Source organism: Vombatus ursinus, unplaced genomic scaffold, assembly GCF_900497805.2.
Source record: "Vombatus ursinus unplaced genomic scaffold, bare-nosed wombat genome assembly UNPS02000577.1, whole genome shotgun sequence".
In the NCBI taxonomy this organism is placed as follows: Eukaryota; Metazoa; Chordata; class Mammalia; order Diprotodontia; family Vombatidae; genus Vombatus; species Vombatus ursinus.
The window spans coordinates 3,940,601-3,961,762 of record NW_020940355.1 but is presented as its reverse complement, the minus strand read 5'-3'; the positions used below and the strand labels follow the sequence as shown (position 1 = coordinate 3,961,762).

Here is a 21,162-nt window from a genome sequence, read left to right as displayed (position 1 = left end):
GTTATACTTTTTCATCTCTTTGTGTCCCCCACCCTCAAACTCCTCTATACAACCAAGAGAGTGGTGAGTAAGAAGTACTTATCTCATTCTCTTAGAATCTTTACTTTCCTTCAAAGGCAAGCTCAAGCACTACTTGCTACATGAGGATTTTGCTGATCTTTCAGCTGCTATTTCTACTCAAAAAATTATTTTGTATTGAGTTTGTATATATCTTATATTTATTTATATATGCACATGTTGTCTCTTCCAATAAAATATAAGCACCTTCACAGCAGGGACTTTTTCTTTTTTTAGTTTTTATATTTGTCATACCTAGCATAGTGCCTAATGGGTTGTAGGTTTGTTTGTTTTAAATAAAAGCTTATTGATTGGTTGACTTTGCAAAATTGACATTTCTTTAAAAAAACATAAGTGTGTGAAAATGGGATTTTACTATTATAATAGAGATTCCATTAATGAATTTCATCTGAGGCTCTTGACTTCCTTGAATATTTAGTTGTATTATAATATTGATCAAGACATCCCTAAAGTCATATTGTACTGCCTCGTCGTGGTGTAGAGGTGAAACTGGATTCTCTTAAGTTTACCTTAGCAGAACCTCTGTGCTTGGGATCCATTCCTTTTTCACTTCCACCTCAGAGAATCCTTAGCTTCTTTACAGACAAGAAGGATAATTTTGAAAATAAGTGGAATTATTATGTATACTTCTATAAATTTGGAATAAGCAATATGAAAAAGCAAATTCATATACAGTCTTCTTAATTATTGGTCCTCTCTATCTCATTTTGAATTGTATCAATTTAAATACTGCATTCCTATTTCCCACCTCTCCTGTAAAGGGTGAACTATTTGAGGGCAGGGACAGCTTTTGCTTTTCATTTTCATCTTACCATCCCCAGGATAGAATAGTGCCTAGCACATAGATCTATATAACAAGAAAGAAAACATAGCAGATTCATGAAGAATTGTCATTTTCATTTCTGTCATCAAGCCTTGTCATGTAATAAATACTCTAAATTAATCTTTATGTCTTAATATTTTGGGGGTATGTGAAGGAGAATAGCAACTAAAAATATGTGGTTAAGATTTGCCATGACTGTATATGAAATATAAAATTTCCTTGAATATACTTACAGAATTTGAAACACACTTAATTTTTATATAGAAATGCTGAAAATTATCATTAATGAATTTGCTAATTCTTTTTCTCCACCTAGATCTTTGTTTGTCATTTAATAAATGCTTGCTAACTCAATCATGTGAACTTAAAGTAATAAGACTAATATTTGCATATTGCTTGTGTTATTTCCTTAACTCACAGGTATTAATATATAATGGTTGAAATAGATAGAGTCCATCAATCGCAATACTTAGTTACAATTAAATCAAATAGGACTCCATTCTTCTGAGAATATAAATATTATTTATATTTATATATACATATTTTTATATTTATATAATATAAATATATATAATATTTTATGCCTTGGCTAATAAATGGTATGTCTAAAATACATTCATATTTGTAAAATTCAGTAACACTCTTTAAGTTGAAGAACTTCAGATATTGAGAGTCAGTGTTATATCATGAAAAACTACTGGTCCTGGAGTCAGGAATATCATGAATTTGAATTTTCCTCTGAAACTCACTTGTTGTTTAACCATGTATTAATCACTTAACCTCTCTAGACTTCATTTTTATTTTCAATAAGATAAATAGTAGCCATGTGAAAGCAGAGAAAGGAATGAATATGAAAATAGAATCAACAAGACTTGGCATCTGATTGGATATGGGAATGAGGGAAAGGAGAGAGTTAAGGATGATTACAAGATTGTAAACCTAGGTAACTGGGAGGATTGCAGTTTTCTCAAAAGAAATTGGGAAGATTTGGGAAAAGGGTAGTTTTAGTGGAGGAACTTTATGAGTTCCATTTTGGACATGTTGCGTTTGAAATATCTACAAGACATATGGATGAAGATGTTCAGCAGATAGTTGATGACTCAGGACTCATATTTAAAAGAGAAATTAGGACTGGATATGTTAATTTGGGGGATATATATATATATACTGATTATAATTGAGTCTATGGAACCTTATGAAATACATCACCAAGAGAGACTATCAAGAAAGAAATTAAGAAGTCTCAGAATGGAACCTTGAGTTTCTCCTATGTTTGGCAGCTGTTAGATGGGGGATCTCGCAAAGGTAACTGAGAAACTGTCATCTGGGGCAGTGGAAAATCAAGAAAGAGAGGTGACATACAAGCCAAGGGAACAGAGCATGTCTATGAGGAGGTGGTGGTAGATACCCAACTGATGATGTTTGAGAAAAGACCTTTGGATTTAGCAGTTAAGTGATCACTGGTTACTTTGGGTAGAGAAGATTCATAGTGTTGAGTTCAGAAGCTAGATTATAGGGAATCCCCTAAAAAAAGTAAGTAGGAAATGAGAAGGGCAGTGACTATAGTAGTCTTTTTGTGAAAGGGAGAAAATAACTGAAGGAATCACAGAGTCAAGTGAAGATCCTTTAAGGTTTGGGGATTCTTGGGCATGTTTGTAGGTGGTGAGGAAGAAGCCAGAAGGTAAAGTGAGATTGAAGATGAGAAAGTGAATGAACAAAGCGCTCCTGAAGGAAATAGAAGTGGATGGGACCGAGAATATAAGTAGAGGGTTTAACATTGGCAAGAAGAAAGGTCTCTTCTTTCTTGGAACAAAGGTAGAAAACATGGTGATGACATAATGAGATTTTAAATTGTGGAAAGGAAAGAGGAGAGAGCACAGGGCAGATGTTTTTCAGTTTTCTTTGTGAGCCAGGGGTGGGAATGGGGAGTTGGGAGTAATGATATAGGAGCTTTGAGAACATAAAAGGTTTGAAACAGTCACTGCAGAGAATGATGGGAAGTCAATCAGCAATAAATAGAAGGATTGCTGCACAATAGGGCAGCTCCGGTTGATATTAGAGAACATAAATTTATAGTGGAACCCATCAGCACAGTTATATGACTTCCTTAAGTAAAAAAGGCAGATGTTGGAAGAAACTTAAGCTAGAGATTTGGTGAGATGTAAGCAGCAATAGGAGGTGGGGGCAAGATATTCAAGGGCAGAGGACATTGTATAGTAGAATCAAGCTTGTGAAGGCAGGAAACTTAGAATCAGGAAATTATGGTCAGGAAATTACAATAAGAGAGGAATTTCAGAGTTCCTCTAGTTCATTGTGTTCATTCCTCTAGTTATTAGTGAATATGGAAGATAGATAGATAGATAGATGGATAGATAGATAGATAGATAGATAGATAGATAGATAGATAGATAGATAGATAGATAGCTTAACTACCTATCATTAGAGAGTCTGCAAGCCTCTGAGGCCAATCGACTTCAGAAGCATTTGTCAAGTTCAGGCAAGCATCTATCGCATTAGTACTGGGAAACAGTTGGGACAGAGGACTGACTTGTGAGCTCTAAAGTGACTTTTGAATGAGCTAATTTTAAGGTGGAAGCATTCTATATTCCAGTTTTTAATTCGGAGTAGTAGTCATTGAAATGCCATCTTAGAAAACATATATGTGTGTTCATATGTATGTATGTGTATACATGTATGTATTTTTTAGGGTTCTTTCTATTTTAAATTTTGTTCCTATAGTCTTTTTTTCTCTGTTATAAGTATATTATTGTTGGTAACAAAGAAATGTATTATCAAACAGAGAACCTTAATGGTATACTGACCAAATTCTAATGGCAAAACTTGGAGTGGTAACCTAACCTTGGTCATAAAACTAAAGCGTCATCTAGTGGTAACTCTTTCAGACTATACACAATGTCCCAGAATGATTCTCCAGACTGGGGCTAAAGCCCCCTAGATGATGTCGTGCAAGGATTTCTACAGTTGCTCTACTCAAATGTCACATGAACACATCGTCTAAATGAAATGCATTTTTATAATCTAGTTACTATTTTGCTATTTTTGCCATCTGCTGACTAAAATGTATGGGTTTTTTTTTTCATTTTACAGAAAAAGCAGCGGACAAAAGATCTTTCTCAGCTGTTTCATTCATATAATCCATATGATCATAAGGTAAGAAAATCATCTTCTCAGTACTGTAAATTTTTCTGAGTTACTATGGCATAATGTTCGATAACATAAAAGGTAAGAGATGCCACTCATAGGGGAGTCATTAGGTTTGGACTCAGAAGACCTTGGGGGGAGTTGAGGACTTCCTCTGCCACTTACTAGCTTGATGACTGTGGGTATGTCTTTTAACTTCTCTGAAACTCAGTTTCCTCATCTGCAAAATGGAGATAATAACTTTGCCTCACAGAATGGTTTCAAGAAAATAATATATATGAAAGTGCTTTGTAAAATCACGAAAAAATAGAAGATAATCTAATATTGTGATTATTAAATATCATTACTCTCAAGTTTAAAATTTAATAGTCCTTAAGCTCTTACTAAAATGATTGCAAATTACAGGATAAGATTTAGAACCAGTAGTGACCCTAAAGGTCATCTAGTCTAAATCCCTCATTTTACAGATAAGGAAACTGAGACCCAGAGAGGCTTGACAAAGGGGCAGATAAGGGAAGTATTAGAGCAAGGATTAAAACTCAAGTCTTTTATCTCTAAATCCAGATCTCTATGTCTGAAACTCAGTTGTGTTCCATCTGTTACTTTGACCTGAAATCTAAGCAGGTTATTAAATGAAATCTCAAAGTGTTCTAATGGGTGGTCTTGGCTTCCCAGAATGGTAATGAAATATTAATCATTGATTGTCAGCTACTGGTTCTCAGGTGTTTAAGATAGAAATTGGATTTACTAAAATTTTTTTAAAAATGCCTCAGTGAAACAATGTTGAAAACATTAAAAGAAATGTACTTTGGCAATAATTTTACCTAAGTATTTATCACTATTAGTGATAATTGCTTTCGATAGAATGTTTTAGTACCATGTCTTCACTGAACAAGTATTATAAAAGAAAAAGCATTGAATTGAAAGTCAAGAGATGTGAGTTCTAATTCCTTTTCTGCCACCAGTTAATTATATGCGACCTTGGGTAAGTCATTTCACCTCTGTTATACAATTTTCTCAGAAGTAAAATGAGAGTAAAAAAGGCAGATGTTGCAAGAAACCTAGGCTAGAGATTTGGTGAGATGTAAGCAGCAATAGGAGTCGGGGGCAAGATATTCAAGGGCAGAGGACATTGTATGGTAGAGTCAAGCTTGTAAAGGCAGGAAACTTAGAACCAGGAAATTATGATCAGAGAGGAATTTCAGAGTTCCTCCATTTTGATGAAGTTGCATAATTATTAGGGAACATGGAAGATAGATAGATAGATAGATAGATAGATAGATAGAATAGACAGATATGTGGTCTCTTTGAACTAACAATTTCTATTTCTTGAAGGATTTGTGCATTTTTTGTTTAAAAAAAAACTTTTAAGTCAGATTGTTCCACAGGATCAGTTAATTTAATTTTCAGAAGCAAAACAAAAATGGTATATACTTGATATGCTGATGTGGGTATGAACTCTCTCTCTAGATTTATGTGGGACAGGATATGTTGGAAATTTCTGCCTATCAAAAGTAATCTGCTCTTCTCTCACAATTCAGTTGAGAACACAAATGTCTGATTCAGGGAATAATTTTTTAGTTGTTCATAAAAAAATAAATGTTTGGATAGCTTCTAGTGTTTCCATAGTTACCCAGTTGACTTTGAGTTCTGATCATTTATCCAAGGGAATGTTATCCTGTGTATAACTATGTAGATATGGACTCATATTTTTAAATATATCATTTCAAATTACGTTTTCAAACCAAATCAGTCACTTCAAAGTATCCTACTTTTCCCATTGTAAGATATTCCCAGTGTCTAGCAGTGCAAACAGTAGGGTCTAGACTGAAAAACATGAAAAGAAGAAAAATAAATGAGATTGGCAGGATTTCTGGTAGAAAACACTGCATTTTACAGATGGACCCGCTTAATTAATGCAGTATTTGATAAAGTTAAAATATAAGGAGCAAATGCGACAAGCCGAAAGATTTTGTGCCACTTGTCTAAATTTTTCCTGTTCCTAGCAATTTTATTCATAGTTAAAGGAAATTCCATTATTCTTTTATTAGTACACTTAATGGAATTTAGCCATTTGCAGCTCCTGCTGCCTTCCTGTTCATATCCTTTGTGGCGTTATATCAAAGTGTCCTCAAATGATTTTGGCTTCACTTGTGAAGATTTCTGCACTCCTTTACAAATTAGTCATCAGGCACTGAGGGATTGAATATAAATGCTGGATATATTTCCTTTTGATCTTTGTTTTAGGACCTTTAATAAATTGTTATAAGTAGCTGGATTGCTTGACGAGTGATTTTTGAAGCTCCCAAGATGTAGTAGTCTCTTGGAATTCTTTGATATACTGTATGTGTGTAGTGAAAGGAAAGAAAAGTTTAATCATAGGCAGTTCCCTTGCCCCTGTAGCTGCCTCCCTCCTTTAAAACTCCCAGACAGGCAAGTCTGACCGCGTAAGTTGTAATAGTCTGTTTTCCTATTTGCGATTCTACAAAGAACAGTGCTCAAGTACTTTTCCTATCTAGTATTTTTACATGACTAAAAGAAACAAGCATTTGTCTTTTTTGTTCATTTGTTTGTGTTATCCCAAATAAATTAGTTGAGTTCAGATTTTGTTTTCTAGATATCAAGTATTTTTAGTTTAATTCTATTTTACAAAATATTTTAAATATGAATTTAAACATTTTATATCTTGTTTTCTTATATGCTTAAAGGAGAATGTGGTAATTATTACTATACAATTGACTCTATGTATCAAGAATGAAACAAACTCTGATTATAGATGGAAAAAGTTTATGGTATTCTTTTCCCCTCTAGGACATTCCTTTCGTTGTTAATAATTTCTCCCCAACATAAGTTTATAATAATGAAAGGACCACTTGGAAGTTGTTGCTTTATTCTGTTGAGCAAACTCAGAAATGCATTTCCTTCTTGAAGATAGCATGAATTCCAATTCCATGGTGTTTTCATCCCCAATTATGGCCATCCTTGTAACAGTAGCCTAGGCTGCTAAAGACTACTAAAACATTTATAATTATGAAGTTTTAGTTAGCACAGTTTGGTTGTGCTGAGGCCCAATTCACTCTTCTTTCTCTCCCAAGATTATGGCCCTTCCCAGGTGTACGTGGCTGCCAGACAAAGGAACTTCATAGCATTAGACATAGTTGATGATTAAATGAGGCCAGATGAATTATGTCATCTTATTCTGAAGCTATCATTTAGGACAGGGATGGACATTTTTGTTTTCTCCTAAGAAAATGCTGTTTCAAAAATCTTGTAAAACCCTAGTGGCTAAATTGTATATGTAATTCTTTTCTCTGGGAAAACAAAACTAAGCAAAACAAAAAACGTATACAGATTGATTTTTTTAAAACTTATTTTATTTTTTAACTTATAGAATAAAAAACAAGCATTTCCATAACATAGCATAATAAAAAAAAGATGATTACACATGAAACTGCAAGTCTTTTGTGTATAACTTGCTCTTCCTTTTAAATATATAAGAAAATTATCATGTAAATTTTCTTTTTTTTTCCCCTTTTTTTCTTGCCTCCCCCACCCCATGCCCCAGGGCTGGCTACTATTAGACACTGATAGGTATACGTATATAAAATTATTCTATGCATCCTTCTATTTGTCAGTTCTTTCTCTGGATGCAGTCTCTTGCTTCATCTGTCCTTTATTCTTAATTTGTGATTCATAGTAGTTAAAATGACTTAGTTGCTCATTCATTTTTTTTTTCTTTTTGGTGAGGCAATTGGAGTTAAGTGACTTGCCCAGGGTTAAACAGCTAGTAAGTATCAAGTGTGTGAGGCCGGATTTGAACACAAGTCCTCCTGACTCAAGGGCCAGTGCTCTATCCACGGTGCCACCTAGCTGCCCCCAAAGTCATTCTTAACACAATACTGTTACTGTATACAGTGTTCTCCTGGTTCTGTTCACTTTGCCCTTCATTTCATGAAAGTCTTTCCATGTCTTTGTAAGATCATTGAGCTCATCATTTCTTATAGCACAGTAGTATTCTGTCACACCCATACACTACAACTTGTTTAGCTATTTCCCAATTGATGGGAATCTCTGCAATTTCTAGTTGTTTGCCACCACAAAGAGAGCTGCTATAAACATCCCATTTACATTCAGTTATAATTACTATTTGTGAATTTCCCTCCATCTTATTTTTACTCACTGTTTTCTTTCTTAGCTTCTCTTTTTACCCTATCCTTGTTACTTTATCTTTTCCCCCCACCCTCCCACTCCCCATCCCAAGAGTCTCCCCTACCTTCCCAAATCCCAATCTACACACACCACTGTAGAAGTATCTCCCCTATCCTACTCACCAGTTTTCTCACCTTTCTATATGTTTAGAAGATTTCTGCACCCTTCCAGATGTACACGTTTTCTCTTCAACCAAGATGAGAGTAAGGTTCCAACATTACCAGCCCTCCACCCCCACCTGCTTCCTCTATCAATTTTTCCTTTCACACCCCATTTTTATAATATAATTGTTCCCTTTTACCTCTTCCTACCCTATTTTTTTTTAGAATCTCCACATCATACACAACTCAGCTCCAACCTTTCTTTCAGACTACCTGAGTAATGATGACAGTTTTAAAAATACTGATAACATTTGTGTGTGTATGTAAAATAAACAATTTGACCTTAATGCTTGCCTTATAGTCTTTAAAGTTTTCCTTATATTTCTTCGGGATCTTTTATATTGAATTTGCCGTTGAGTTCTGATCTTTCTGTCACAAATACCTGAAAATCTTTCAGTTCGTCAAATGTTCATTTTTTTTTCATTCCAGATTATACTCAACTTTGCTGAGTATGTTATTCTTGGACGCAACCTCAGTTCTTTTACTTTTTAAAATATAATGTTCCAAGACCTATGGTCTGTTAGAGTAGAAGCTGCTAGATCTTGTGAAATCCTGATGGTATTTCCACAGTATTGAAATTGTTTATTTGTTTGTTTTTCATTGTTTCTTGCAATATTTTCTCCTTAACCTAGGAATTTTAAAACTTGGCTATGACACTCCTGTAAGTTTTCCTCCAGGAATCTCTTTCAGGTGGTGAGAAGTAGATTTTTTTCCCTATTGTTCTGTTGTTATAGACCTTCAGGGCAATTTTCCTTAATAATGACTTGTAATATTGTATCCAGATTCTTTTTTTGATCATAACTTTCAGTTAGTCTAACAGTTCTTATATTATCTCTCCTCAGTCTGTTCTCCAGATCAGTTGTTTTTCTAACGAGATGTTTCAAATTCTCTTCTGTTTTTTCTAGTTTTATTGTTTCTTGGTGTCTCATAATATCTTTTGGTTTCTCTTGCTGACTTCTAGTTTTCAAAGAATTATTTTCTTCCTTAAGATTTTGGACCTCTTTTTCCAATGGGTTAGCTTTCTTTTCATAATTTTCTTGGATTGCTTTTATTTTTTGGCCTAATTTTTCCTTGATCTTTCCTATTTGATTTTTTAATTCCTTTTTAAGTTCTTCCAAGAATTCTTTTGAGGCTTGTGACCCTTTGATGTTACTCTTTAGGGTAGGAGTGGCTTTTTTTTTTTAACCTCACTGTCTTCCTCTGCATATGAGCCCAGCTCTTCTTTTACACCAAAGTAGCTTTCTCTGGTTAGGTTCTTTTTCCTTTGCTTACTCATTTTTATTTTTATTTTATTTTTAGCAGCTAATTATTATAATCAGGTTTTAATCCTGAGTTGTGGGTAATATTGCCCAGATCACAGCCTGGGATCATTTCTGGTCAGCACTGCTAGGCTTGGCTTCTGGAAACAGGTGGGGAGGTGGGGGCTGGATAGTTCTTCAGTCTTTCCCAGATTGATTTTAAGAGCCATTAGCATTCTTGTTTCCTACTGTTGAAAATGTTGTCATATGATTCTTCCTTTAGATTCTTTTTCCTTGAAAATCATCTCTGACTTTGTGGCTTTATAGAACTGGGGAGGAAGGGCAGGAGTTATTATGGAAGACCTCAAAGGATTTGTTCTTGTTTTCAACCAAAGGGACCTGCAGTGAATAACCCAGAACAGTAAATTAAATAGCAAAGACCTTGGAACATATTAAGTGCTTAATAAATGTTCAATCATTCATAATCAAAAAGATTATTTATGTTTAGTTTTATATACTATATTTACTCTACTCTGTTTTAAATATTTACTTAAGTCCTCCTTGGATTCTTCATTGTGGTATGGTAACAACATGGATTTATTTACTTCTCTAGCTTATTCCATATTGCTCACTTCTCAGAGGAAAAACATTTATTTAGCAAATGAATCTAGGTCTATAACCTAAAAGCAGAAAAATTGAAATGGAAAAGCATTTATTAAGTGATGATATGTACCAAACACTGTGTGCTAAGTGCTGGGAATGCGATTAGAAATACAAGACAATACCTTTTCTCAAGAAATTAATATTCAAATGAATACCTTTTCTCAAGAAATTAATATTCAAATGAAGGGATAATAATAATATGTATAGAAAGAAGAGTTCAGCTATAGAACATAAGGAAAGATCAAGTAGTCCTTAAGGTCCAATGGCAGAACACTTAACAAAGCCTAGGAACCCTTAGGTTGCATTAATATGCTTGTCAGGTGTTAATGCCTTGGGATCTGGAGAGCATAGCTGCAAGTCAGATAGAATAGCCCAGTGGACTTTAGAGAGTAATGGCAGAGCTAATAGTAAGGTCCAGTTTTCTACCTTCTTATCAGAAATATCATAATTGGTGATTACCTGCTTATCCAAGTGGTATGACTGGCCAAGGTTCTCCCTCAAACCCCCTCTCCTTTCTGACCCAAAGATCAGAATGGATTAGGGCTCTGAGTTATCTCTGGAAGAATAGGAGATAGGGAGAAGTGTGTTAACTGAGAGATGGTGAGAACTGAACAGTTGGAGGGAAGCTGAGGGGAATGGTGGTCTTGTGTTCTGATATGTTACATCATTTTTCAGTCATGCCCAACTCCCCATGACCCCACTTGGGGTTTTCTTGGCAGAGATACCGGAGTGGTTTACCATTTCCTTCTTCAGATAATTTTACAGATGAGGAAACAGAGGCAGACAAGGTTAAGTGACTTGCCCATGGTCACACAGCTAGTAAGTGTCTGAGCCAGATTTGAACTCATGAAAATCAATCTTCCTGACTCCAGGCCCAGCATTCTATCCACTGCAGCACCTAGCTGCCCCATATTCTGATATAGAGTGCAGTAATAGAGTAAAAACATGGTTAGGCGGAGAGACGTTAAAAAATACCACCCAGACAATAGAGAAATTTTAGAAGGATGAAAAATTTTATGGTTCTCTTTCTTTTTACCTGTCTACAAAGTTCTTACCTAGCTAAATAATATGTATTTATTTAAAATGTTTTAAGTTTATAGCAATTTTTAAAAAACCTTTTTCACTGGAAAGAGAGCTTTACTGTTTCTCTTAGTGAAGGTTTGGTTTTTTTATTTTTTTAAAAATATTTAATTTTTTCTAATTACATGGAAAAATATTTTTTAACATTTGTTTTTAAAACCTATTAGCTCCAAATTCTTTCCTTCCCTCCCTTTCATCCTCATCGAGAAGGCAAGGGATTTGATACAGGTTATACATGTACAGTCATGTAAAACATATTTCTATGTTAGTCATGTTGTGAAAGAAAATACAAACCAAAAAAAAAAAAAAAAAAAAAAAAAAATTTTTTTTTTTTTTTTAAGTGTGCTTTGATCTACCTTAAGACTACATCAGTTCTAGGGGCAGCTAAGTAGCTCAGTGGATAAGCACTGGCCCTGGATTCAGGAGGACCTGAGTTCAAATCTGGCCTCAGACACATAATGCTTACCAGCTATGTGACCCTGGACAAGTCACTTAACCCCATTGCCTAGCCAAAAAAAAAAAAGACTATAGCAGTTCTTTCTCTGAAGATAGATAGTGTCTTTTGTCATAAGTCCTTCAAAATTGTCTTGGATCATTGTATTGCTGAGCTAAGCCATTCTTAGTTGATCATCATACAATATTGCTGTTACTCTGTACAATGTTCTCCTGGTTCTACTCCTTTCACTTTGCATCAGTTCATGTAAGTCTTTCCATGTTTTTTTGAGAGCATCCTGCTCATAATTTCTTATAGCGCAATAGTTTTCTATCACAATCTTATAGTACAACTTGTTCAGCCATTTCCAGTTGATAGGCAGCCACTCAATTTCTTCTTTGCCACCACAGAAAGAGCTGCTAGAACTATTTTTTTACATATAGGTCCTTTTCCTTCTTTTATGATCTCTATTACTGTGTCAAAGGGTATGCACAATTTTATAGCCCTTTGGGCATAGTTCCAAATTGCTCTCCAGAGTTGTTGGATCAGTTACAATTCCACCAGCAGTGCATTAGTGTCCCAATTTTCCCACCTCCCCTCCAACATTTATCATTTTCCTTTTCTATCATATTAGCCAATCTGATAGATGAGAGAAGGTTTGGTTTTCTTAATGATTCCTTCTATACATATAGTTTGTGGTAGGTACACACATATGCTAATATACAGAAACACTCATATAAACATATGTTTAAAACGACATCAAAGAACAAAAGAAAATGTACAATCCAGTAAGTTGGGAATGAGTAGATATTGTGAGGTATACCCAGATGCTCATGGCAGTTTTTCTTTCGGACAGAGCCAATTATGATTTGATGCCTGTGGGAATCAAAGGTTTTTCCTGATGGATTCATCACAGATGTATGACACAAAATAGAATGTCCTATTTTTGCAGAGGTCACTCAGGCCCCAACTTCTGCTATCCAGAGCACAGCCAACAAATCAGAAGTAACCAAAAGACCTGTAAGCAAAACTGATGTCACACAATCCGTGCACTAAATCATTCATTTTATTAATCAAAGTCTGACCTAAGCTTTTAAGGCCTTTTAATTTTTATTTTATATGTTCCAATAAGCTTGATTATGTGACTTCCCACAATTCTTCAAGTTAGAATGAGCAAATCCATCTTAATTTTCAATTCCACAAACATTATTAAGCATCTGCTGTATTCAGAACGCTTTAGAAAGCCGCTAAAGGAGAGATAAATTTAAATAAGATATGGTTCCTACTTTTATGTTGGCTTCCATATTAGAGAGTCTGTGCTTCAGTAACAAGTGATCACTGACTTCCTGACAATGAAGGAGGAGAGAGGAAAACTATGTAAAGCAAACTCAAAAACTTGCACCAAAGGGCCTCAGTAGCCATCATGGCATTATAGAATAGTATAGGAATTTAATTACAATGATGACCTCTCCTTCCCCCTGAAAGAATAAAATTATCTGTAGTACAGTCTATTTAGAAATGCAAGGAAGCATATAATCTAGTTTTTAAATATTTTTTCTTTTAAGTTGATATTTGCGGATAAGGTTTAGTTATCTGGAAAATTCATTTTTACTCAAGGATGTCCGATAGGATGTTACTATAAAGTAACCTGCGTCACTAACTGCCAATTAGTTATTATGAATTAAATCTCTCAGAAGCATAGGAAGAGATTTTGAGGATCTGGAAGTAGCAAAGTTGGAGCAAACGTGGCAATCCAACGCCCAGGAAACAATCCCGAGTTGGGGAGGAGTTGTAATCTGCCTTGGTGGAGGAAATGTCCACAGTGACCCTTGAGGTCACTCCTTAATTCCTCTCTGAGTTCCATTCCCACCCTAGTCACAGTCCAGAAGCCCTCTACACTTTGATCATCGCTGTGCCCCTTGCCATACCTTCCTCTGATCGTTCAGTTCTGGCTGAAAGCTCCCTTTAAGGAAAGTACCCAGGTCAGCCGTATTAACTCTTCCCCCCCCCCCCCCGAGCTCTGCTGCTAATTCTCTGGACTTCTCCAAATCCCTACCACTTTTTAAACTTTTATTCATTCTATGTGTGGTCTTCTCCCATTAGAATGTAAGCTCCTTGAGGGAACAGGCTCTCTTTTTGCTTGTATTTGTATTCCCAGACTTAGCACTGTGTGCTTGGTAGATAGCATAAGCTTAATAAATGTTTGTTGATTTGCTTATCATATCCAAAACCAAACTCCTATCTTTACCTCAAAACCTACTCCTTTACCTAACTTACCTGGTTTTGTTGAGAGCACTACTATGTGTCTACTCACCCAAATTCTCCACTTCAGTGTTATCATCAACTCCCTGAGTTTTATTTACTGTAATCCAACCAGTTGCCAAGTCTTTTTTTTTTCCTCTCATATTTATCCCTTTCTCTGTACTCACACAGCCACCACCCTAGTTTAAGTTCTCATCACCTCTTACCTAGATTACTGCAAGTGTCTCCTAGTAGTTCTTGCCTCTGGTCTTTTTCCACTTGCTGCCATCTTCCACACAACTACTGCAAAGTAATTTTCCTAAAGCTCAGGAACTCATAGCCCCAACTCATAAGCTCCAGTAACTACTTATTACCTCTAGAATCAAATAAGAACTCTGTCAGTAGATCATAGGGAGTGATTCTAAGAGTCTGGAATGGTCATCGAACATTTGTAGCTCTTTGTAACATGATTCCATTCTACTTTTCCACGTTTATAAAACAATGCACCCTTCATGCATCCATGGTCCAGTCACACTGGCTTTCTTACTATTCTTCACATAGGACACTCTGTCTCTTGGCCTTTGCAACGTCTGTCCCCTTTGCCTGAAATACAGTCACCTCCTCAACTGTGCCCCTTGGAATCCCTGGTTGTTTTTTTAAGACTCAGCTCTGGAACCACCTTCTACTTGAGGTCTTTCCTGCCCACTCCCACTGCAGTTGCTAACTGCATCCCTATACGCATCCCTGTGCATGTATCTGTATTCTCTGTACTACTAGGCATTAAAATGTAAGCTGTTAGAGGTCAAGAAGTGTTTCATTTTTGTCTTTGTATGCTAAAGACCTAGAAAAGTACCTGCCATGTAATAGCTACTTTAAAATGCTTGTTGAATGATGGATAGAAAATGATTGGTTGTTTCCCTAATGGATGGTGATGCAATGTTTTTCAATAAAATATTAGCCAAGAGATTACAGCAATATATCACAAAGATCCTATACTGTGACCAGGTAGGATTTATATAAAATATTAGGAAAAATATTATACCCAATATTAAGAAAACTTTCAGCATAATCAACTATATCAACAACAAAAAGAGAAATCATATTATATCAACAGATGCAGAAAAAAACTTTTTTAGCAAGATACAACATTCATTTCTATTAAAAAACCCTAGAAAGCACAAAAAGAAATGGAGCCTTTCTTAAAATGTTAAATGTTCTTTGATCATTTTTTGGTCATTGGCTGACTCTTCATGACCCCATTTAGGATTTTCTTGACAAAGATACTACAGTGGTTTGCCATTTCCTTCTCCAACCCATTTTATAGATGAGGAAACTGACTAGTAAGTATCTGAGGTCAGATTCAAACTTGGGTCTTCCTGACTCCAGGCCCAGTACTCTATGTAGTGTGCCACCTAGCTGCCCAATTTTAAATTAGTTTTTAAATAAATAATCTTAGGTAGACTGTATTAATCATATATTTTTATTTGTTATGTTAAATTAATACAATTAATATATGTTTCAATAATCCATGAAATATTTTACTGTCTTTAGATTCCTCTCATTGCTTTCTGTACTACTCTTAATGCTGATATGCCTAGGAGTTAACTATTTACTATTACAAATCAAGCTAGTATTGTTTCCTTGAAAGCCATTGGCTCTACTGTATTGTGAAAAACTGGAAGTAATAGTCTTTGTCTCACCATCTCAATTCAATTCAATAAACATGTGTTAAATGCCTGCTATGTGCAGACCAGTCACTGTGCTAAGTGCTGGGAATACAAAAAGAGATGAAAGGCAGTCCCTACCCTCAAGGATTTTATAATCTAATGGAGGAGACAACATGCAAACAAATACGTACAAAGCAAGGCATGTAGAGGATAAATAGAAAATAATTAAAAGAGGAGAAACACTGGAATTAAGAGGGCATAGGGTAAAGCAGGGAGGTCAGTAGTCTGAGCACAGGGAGGAGATCATTCCAGGAATGGGGGATAGCCAGAGAAAATGATGGAGGGCATGAGGGTGGAGATGGGGTAGCAGTACATGATCATGTGTGAATTTTAGGAAAATCAGTTTAGTGACTGAATGGAGAATGGCTTGGAGTGGGAAAAGACCTGAGGTAGGCAGGCCTTGGGTTTAGATGTATGTTTCAGATGTCCTAGGGTAAGACTAATGTTTCTCACTAATTTTTCCTCCAAAAAGATCAGTAGTATCTGTGGATTAGTATTCTACCAATACTTATATCACCTCCTAAGAAAAGAAGATAATTTCATTTCAAATGTCATTAATTTCTTTAAATTTCTCGGGAAAATAAATCAACTTTATATCAGAATATAACAAAAATAACTTTCCCCTAGTCCTGTTCACCCATAGCACTCTGGTAATTCAAAAGACTGCCATAGGATTAGCATACTTTCATTATCACCCATGTTTTGAGTAGCATAATGTAGCAACAGAGGGTTTTGAGTTGTTCTTACAAAAAAATAAGATGTGCATTTGGATTATTGCCTGCTGGCCTTGTTAGTCTTTGTAATAGTAATCTGTTGTCTGGAAATAGATTTCAAATTCAATTTTTAATGTCTCAGGCACTCCATGAATATCCAGATTTTCAAGGCATACTCAGCTAATAAGATGAGATATTGAAATGGCATGTTTTTTTCCCATGTTTGACACTGCTTTTCTGAACAGATTGTTCAAGATTTTTGTGTACTTATACAGTTACATTACTTTGGAAAAGACTAAAAGAGGAAATAATAGTCTTGTACCAATACTAAGAAATAATATTGTACATCTTATTTTTAATTTGATTTTTTGAGTGGAGTCATTGCTTCAAAATAAGGATCAGCACTTTGTCTTCCTTAGTTCCAATCGCTAAACAAAAACTAACCTTTCACCACAGAAAATAATAATGGACATCTTTAGTATGTGTCTTTTCAGTGTTTGCTATAGATTTCTACAAAGTTTGACCACATGTGTAATTATTAAATAAAAGTGCATCATGTATTATACCACCATAGGTTCATGATTTAATTGCAAGATGGCTCTGTCTGCCTTGTTGCTTCCAGGTCTATACTGGCTTTCTCTATAATCATTGTCAGCATTGTTTGTTCCAAGGAGCTCTAGGGTTCAAGATGGCCGCAGTGCCTTTGAGTTTATGCTTATTGAATGATTGTGTTTTACCAATGTACCTCTTATTTTTCTTGTGGAATGTCATCATTACAAAACAAACATTTTAAAATATGGTTTACCTTTACTGCTACAGCTACAGGTACATGTGAATTTCAAAGGAGTCAAGTACAGAAGGCTGAAAAAAGCTCAAGTACCAAGATTTTTCCTACCATTAATTTAGCAGTTTGGGTGGTGTAAAAATAAAAACAAGGCAATCAGAATTGTGGAATTAGATAAGGGAAGCAATCTGAAGATGGAGGTAAAGATGGTCCGCATAATAAAAGAGGAAACCAAAGAGAGTAGTAGAAAGTGGACAAATGTGTACAATTATTTGACCCTAATTAAAAGTTGGGTCATGGTATCTAACTTTTTTTTAATTAATTGACCAGTATATAATAGCTAATTTGATATCAGTCTGAGGAAAAATGAACATTAATGAAGGACATTTTGGTGTTGATTCCTTACACAAGGTACTTTGGGCTATTTCCAAAAAAAATTTTTTTAACAAGACATTCTTTTATTGGTATAGAGAATTCCCAATATGGAAACTGCCTCTAGCAATGCAGATCAATGCCTGCTAGACAACCTAAGTCTTAGGGATTTGCTTTTGTCACTGAGAGGTTAAGTGACCTCCCCAGAAGCATGAAGCTAGCCTGTATAAGAAGCAGAGCTTGAACTCAGATCTTCTTGATGCCAAGTCTGGCTCTCTCTCTCTCTCTCTCTCTCTCTCTCGTTACTGAACTCTATTACATTTTTTTCACATCATGTCATTCTATTGCCCTATGGTTCTTTTTACCGTCCTTGTGACTTCCCAGGCCAACACCCCTCTCTGGCCACTACTCTTCTCTCTCTCTCTCTCTCTCTCTCTCTCTCTCTCTCTCTCTCTCTCTCAATGTGTGTGTGTGTGTGTGTGTGTGTGTGTGTGTGTGTGTGTGTGTGGTCTTTCCCTATTAGAATGAAAAATTCTTGAGAACAAGGGTTTTCTTTCTTCATGTATCTATATCCCCAGAGCTTAACACATACTATGCATGACACATAGTGAGTGCTTAATCAGTGCTTTTTCATTCATTCATTCATTCATATTCAAACATCATAAATTTCTGATATTAGAAATAGACTGTGGGGGAAAAAAGACAAGACTAAAACAACTGTCATGTAAGGTGAAAAGAGAATTAAATTGGAAGCTTCCTGCGTAATTAATGAAAAATAATTGGGGATATTTTGCCTGGAGAAGGGAAAAATTTGTTGGGGATATTATAGAAGTAATTCTTTATCAGGTGTGTTTTAGTCTGGATAACCTCTCAGGTCCCTTCCAATTCTGTGATTCTGTGATCTTCCACCCTTAACTCCACTCAGATTGTGCTGTGTTATGTCAATAGCGATTCTGGCTCCTAGTTCAAAGAAAAACAGCTGAGTCTGGTATAATATTTCAAACATTTGAAATTATTCTAATTAAATAATAATTCAGAACAATTTATTCATGTAACTTGGTGTCTTAAATTGTTACTGGAAGGATTTAACTTAGGAAGACCTATTTGGAGAAGGTTTTGAAAATTCCTAGAGCATAAATGAGAAAAGAGAAACTGGAAAGTCCAGATAGTGTGTGGTTTTTATTTTTTTTTACAAAGGAAAAGAACATTAATACACACATGTACCTTTAATTTTGCTTCTCAACCAGACATGTTATTAAATACCTCACAGAATTATTTTAATAAATTATGGTAAAATGATGTTACATCACATTTTACTAAAAATTGTGTTTATATCCTTCCACTAGAGAAGTGAAAAGGCTATCAAGTGCTTTCTTTCTTTTTACTTTATTCCCACTACTCAACCTCTCAAAGCTCTGAAATTGAAATTGCTGTGATTTATAGCATGGTGCTCTGCCTTGCTCTTGATGACTGAAGACAATCTGTAGGCCTGGTGTCCATCTTCCACAGCCCATCATGACAAGGGTTGAAAGCTCATTATGCTGTTTTTTTATACATACACACACATACACACACACCTTTCACAAGTGTGAATTATAGAAAACAATCACCAAAAATCTGTAAAGGAATATTGAATGTAAAGTGTTTCCATAGGTGAGTGATTCATTCTCCAAGGAACTAGTCTAAAGATCAGTGAGGCTTGCTGCATCTATTTTTTAAATTAATTTTTTTTCAATTAACAAAAATCCACTTTCTGTACCCAACTACTTTACTGCTCTCCCATTGGGGGAGGGAAAAAATCTTATTAACAAATAACAAGCAAAAAAAAAAAACTGCAGTGGCCATATACAAAAATACTGTCTCAATCTGCATCCTGAGCCCATCACCTTTTCCTCAGAAAGTACTTCATCATGAGTCTTCTGGAATCATGAACAATGGGTTGATCAAAGCTTTTAAGTCTTTCAGAGTTGTTTGTCTTTACAATGTTTTTGTTACAACATAAATTATTCCCCCGGTTCTGCTCATTTCACACTTTATCAGTTCAAACAGGTCTTTCCAAATTCCTCTGAAACTATCTTTTGAGAAATCTGTTAAGAAATTAAAGAAACAAATTTATCTCTCTCCGTTCTGATGTTTGTCAGCATTTAATCTTCCACCTTTTGGTGCTTTTCAGAAAGCACTTTTTTATTCATGTGACAGAAATTAATTACTTATATGTATTAATTTCCTCTTTTATTTCTGCCTTAAATGTGATAGAAAGTTAAGTAAAGAAGAAAAATAATTCATTTTGAAATATTTTAAGTCCTAAGCCTTATGGGCCATAACCAAACCTGTGAGTTTCTTGTTCATCTTTATTTTTTATTCCAATTTAGTTTTTGTAGGTCGATTTAAATAACTGGGCAGAACTATCACATTTAACTTCCATTTCCCTGTTAAGAGATCAGTAGTCTCTAGACCCAGATCACTCCACTCGAGCCTTGTGCCGGGATGCCCATAATCTTGATCTTGTTACCCACAAGTGTTTCCCTTTACAGAATCACAGAATCCTAATTGGAAGAAACTCCTGATGCCATCTTACCAGTTCACACTTGAACAATAATCCTCTCTATCTACACAAACTCTGAAATTTTTTCTCTTTGACCATAACCTGCTATTATTCCATCTTTCTCTTTGCTTCTCTCTTGCTTCCCTCCTAATTCTAATCCCTTCTGTACTTTCCAGAAAGAACCACCATCTCTCTACTGATCCTGTTTTGCAATTTAGAAGTCATCCTCAACTCTTGACTCTTCTTTACCCTCCTGTTTTAGTCAGTTTGCAAGTCTGTATGATTTTACCTCCACATCATCTCTTGTGCCTATCACCTTCTCTTAATTCTTAATTAACTCCAGTGATTTGCCCTCTTTTAATTATTTCCTAATTTTCTTATATATAGCTTTGTACATCTTTGTTTATATCTCTGAGAGCAAGGACTGTCTTTTACCTCTTTTTGTATCCCCAGCACTTAAGACAGTGCCTGACACATAGTAGGTGCTTTAAAAATTGATTGATTTTATTGATGGTTGATTGCTTCTTTCTACTATTCCTCAACTTACCCTAGTTCAGGCCTTCATGAATGAGATTTTAGAATTACCCTCCTAAGTAATGCCCTGTAACCAGTATCTTTTCTCTCTAATTCCTCCTTTATACAGCTGCCAAACTGATTTTCCTAAAGTTGAGATCTCCCCATTTTACTCCTTTGCTCAGGAAGTGTCATTTGCTCCCTGTTGGCACTGGGATAAAATACAGACTCCTTTGTTTGGCATTTAAGCCCTTTACAACCTAGTTCCCACCTGCTTTTTGAGGCTAATAACAGATTACTTTCACTTACATATTCTATGGTCCAGCAAAGCTAACCTGTTATTGTTCCTTAAACATTATGTTGTTATATAATGGATATGTAATAACTGCCTGCTGGTTGGTTAAATGATTAGGTGTCATA

At 35.3% G+C, this 21,162-nt stretch overlaps 1 protein-coding gene across 2 annotated transcripts in view; it reads left to right on the top strand.

Annotated features, from left to right (window-relative positions):
- The window catches only part of CDKAL1 (CDK5 regulatory subunit associated protein 1 like 1), a 668,649-nt gene that overhangs the window by 515,818 nt on the left and 131,669 nt on the right, over nucleotides 1-21,162 (top strand). For both annotated transcript variants that reach the window (XM_027874274.1, XM_027874355.1), the window contains one exon: nucleotides 4,010-4,072. In XM_027874274.1, the coding sequence (XP_027730075.1) occupies nucleotides 4,010-4,072 (63 nt within the window). The remainder of the gene's footprint in view (nucleotides 1-4,009; nucleotides 4,073-21,162) is intronic.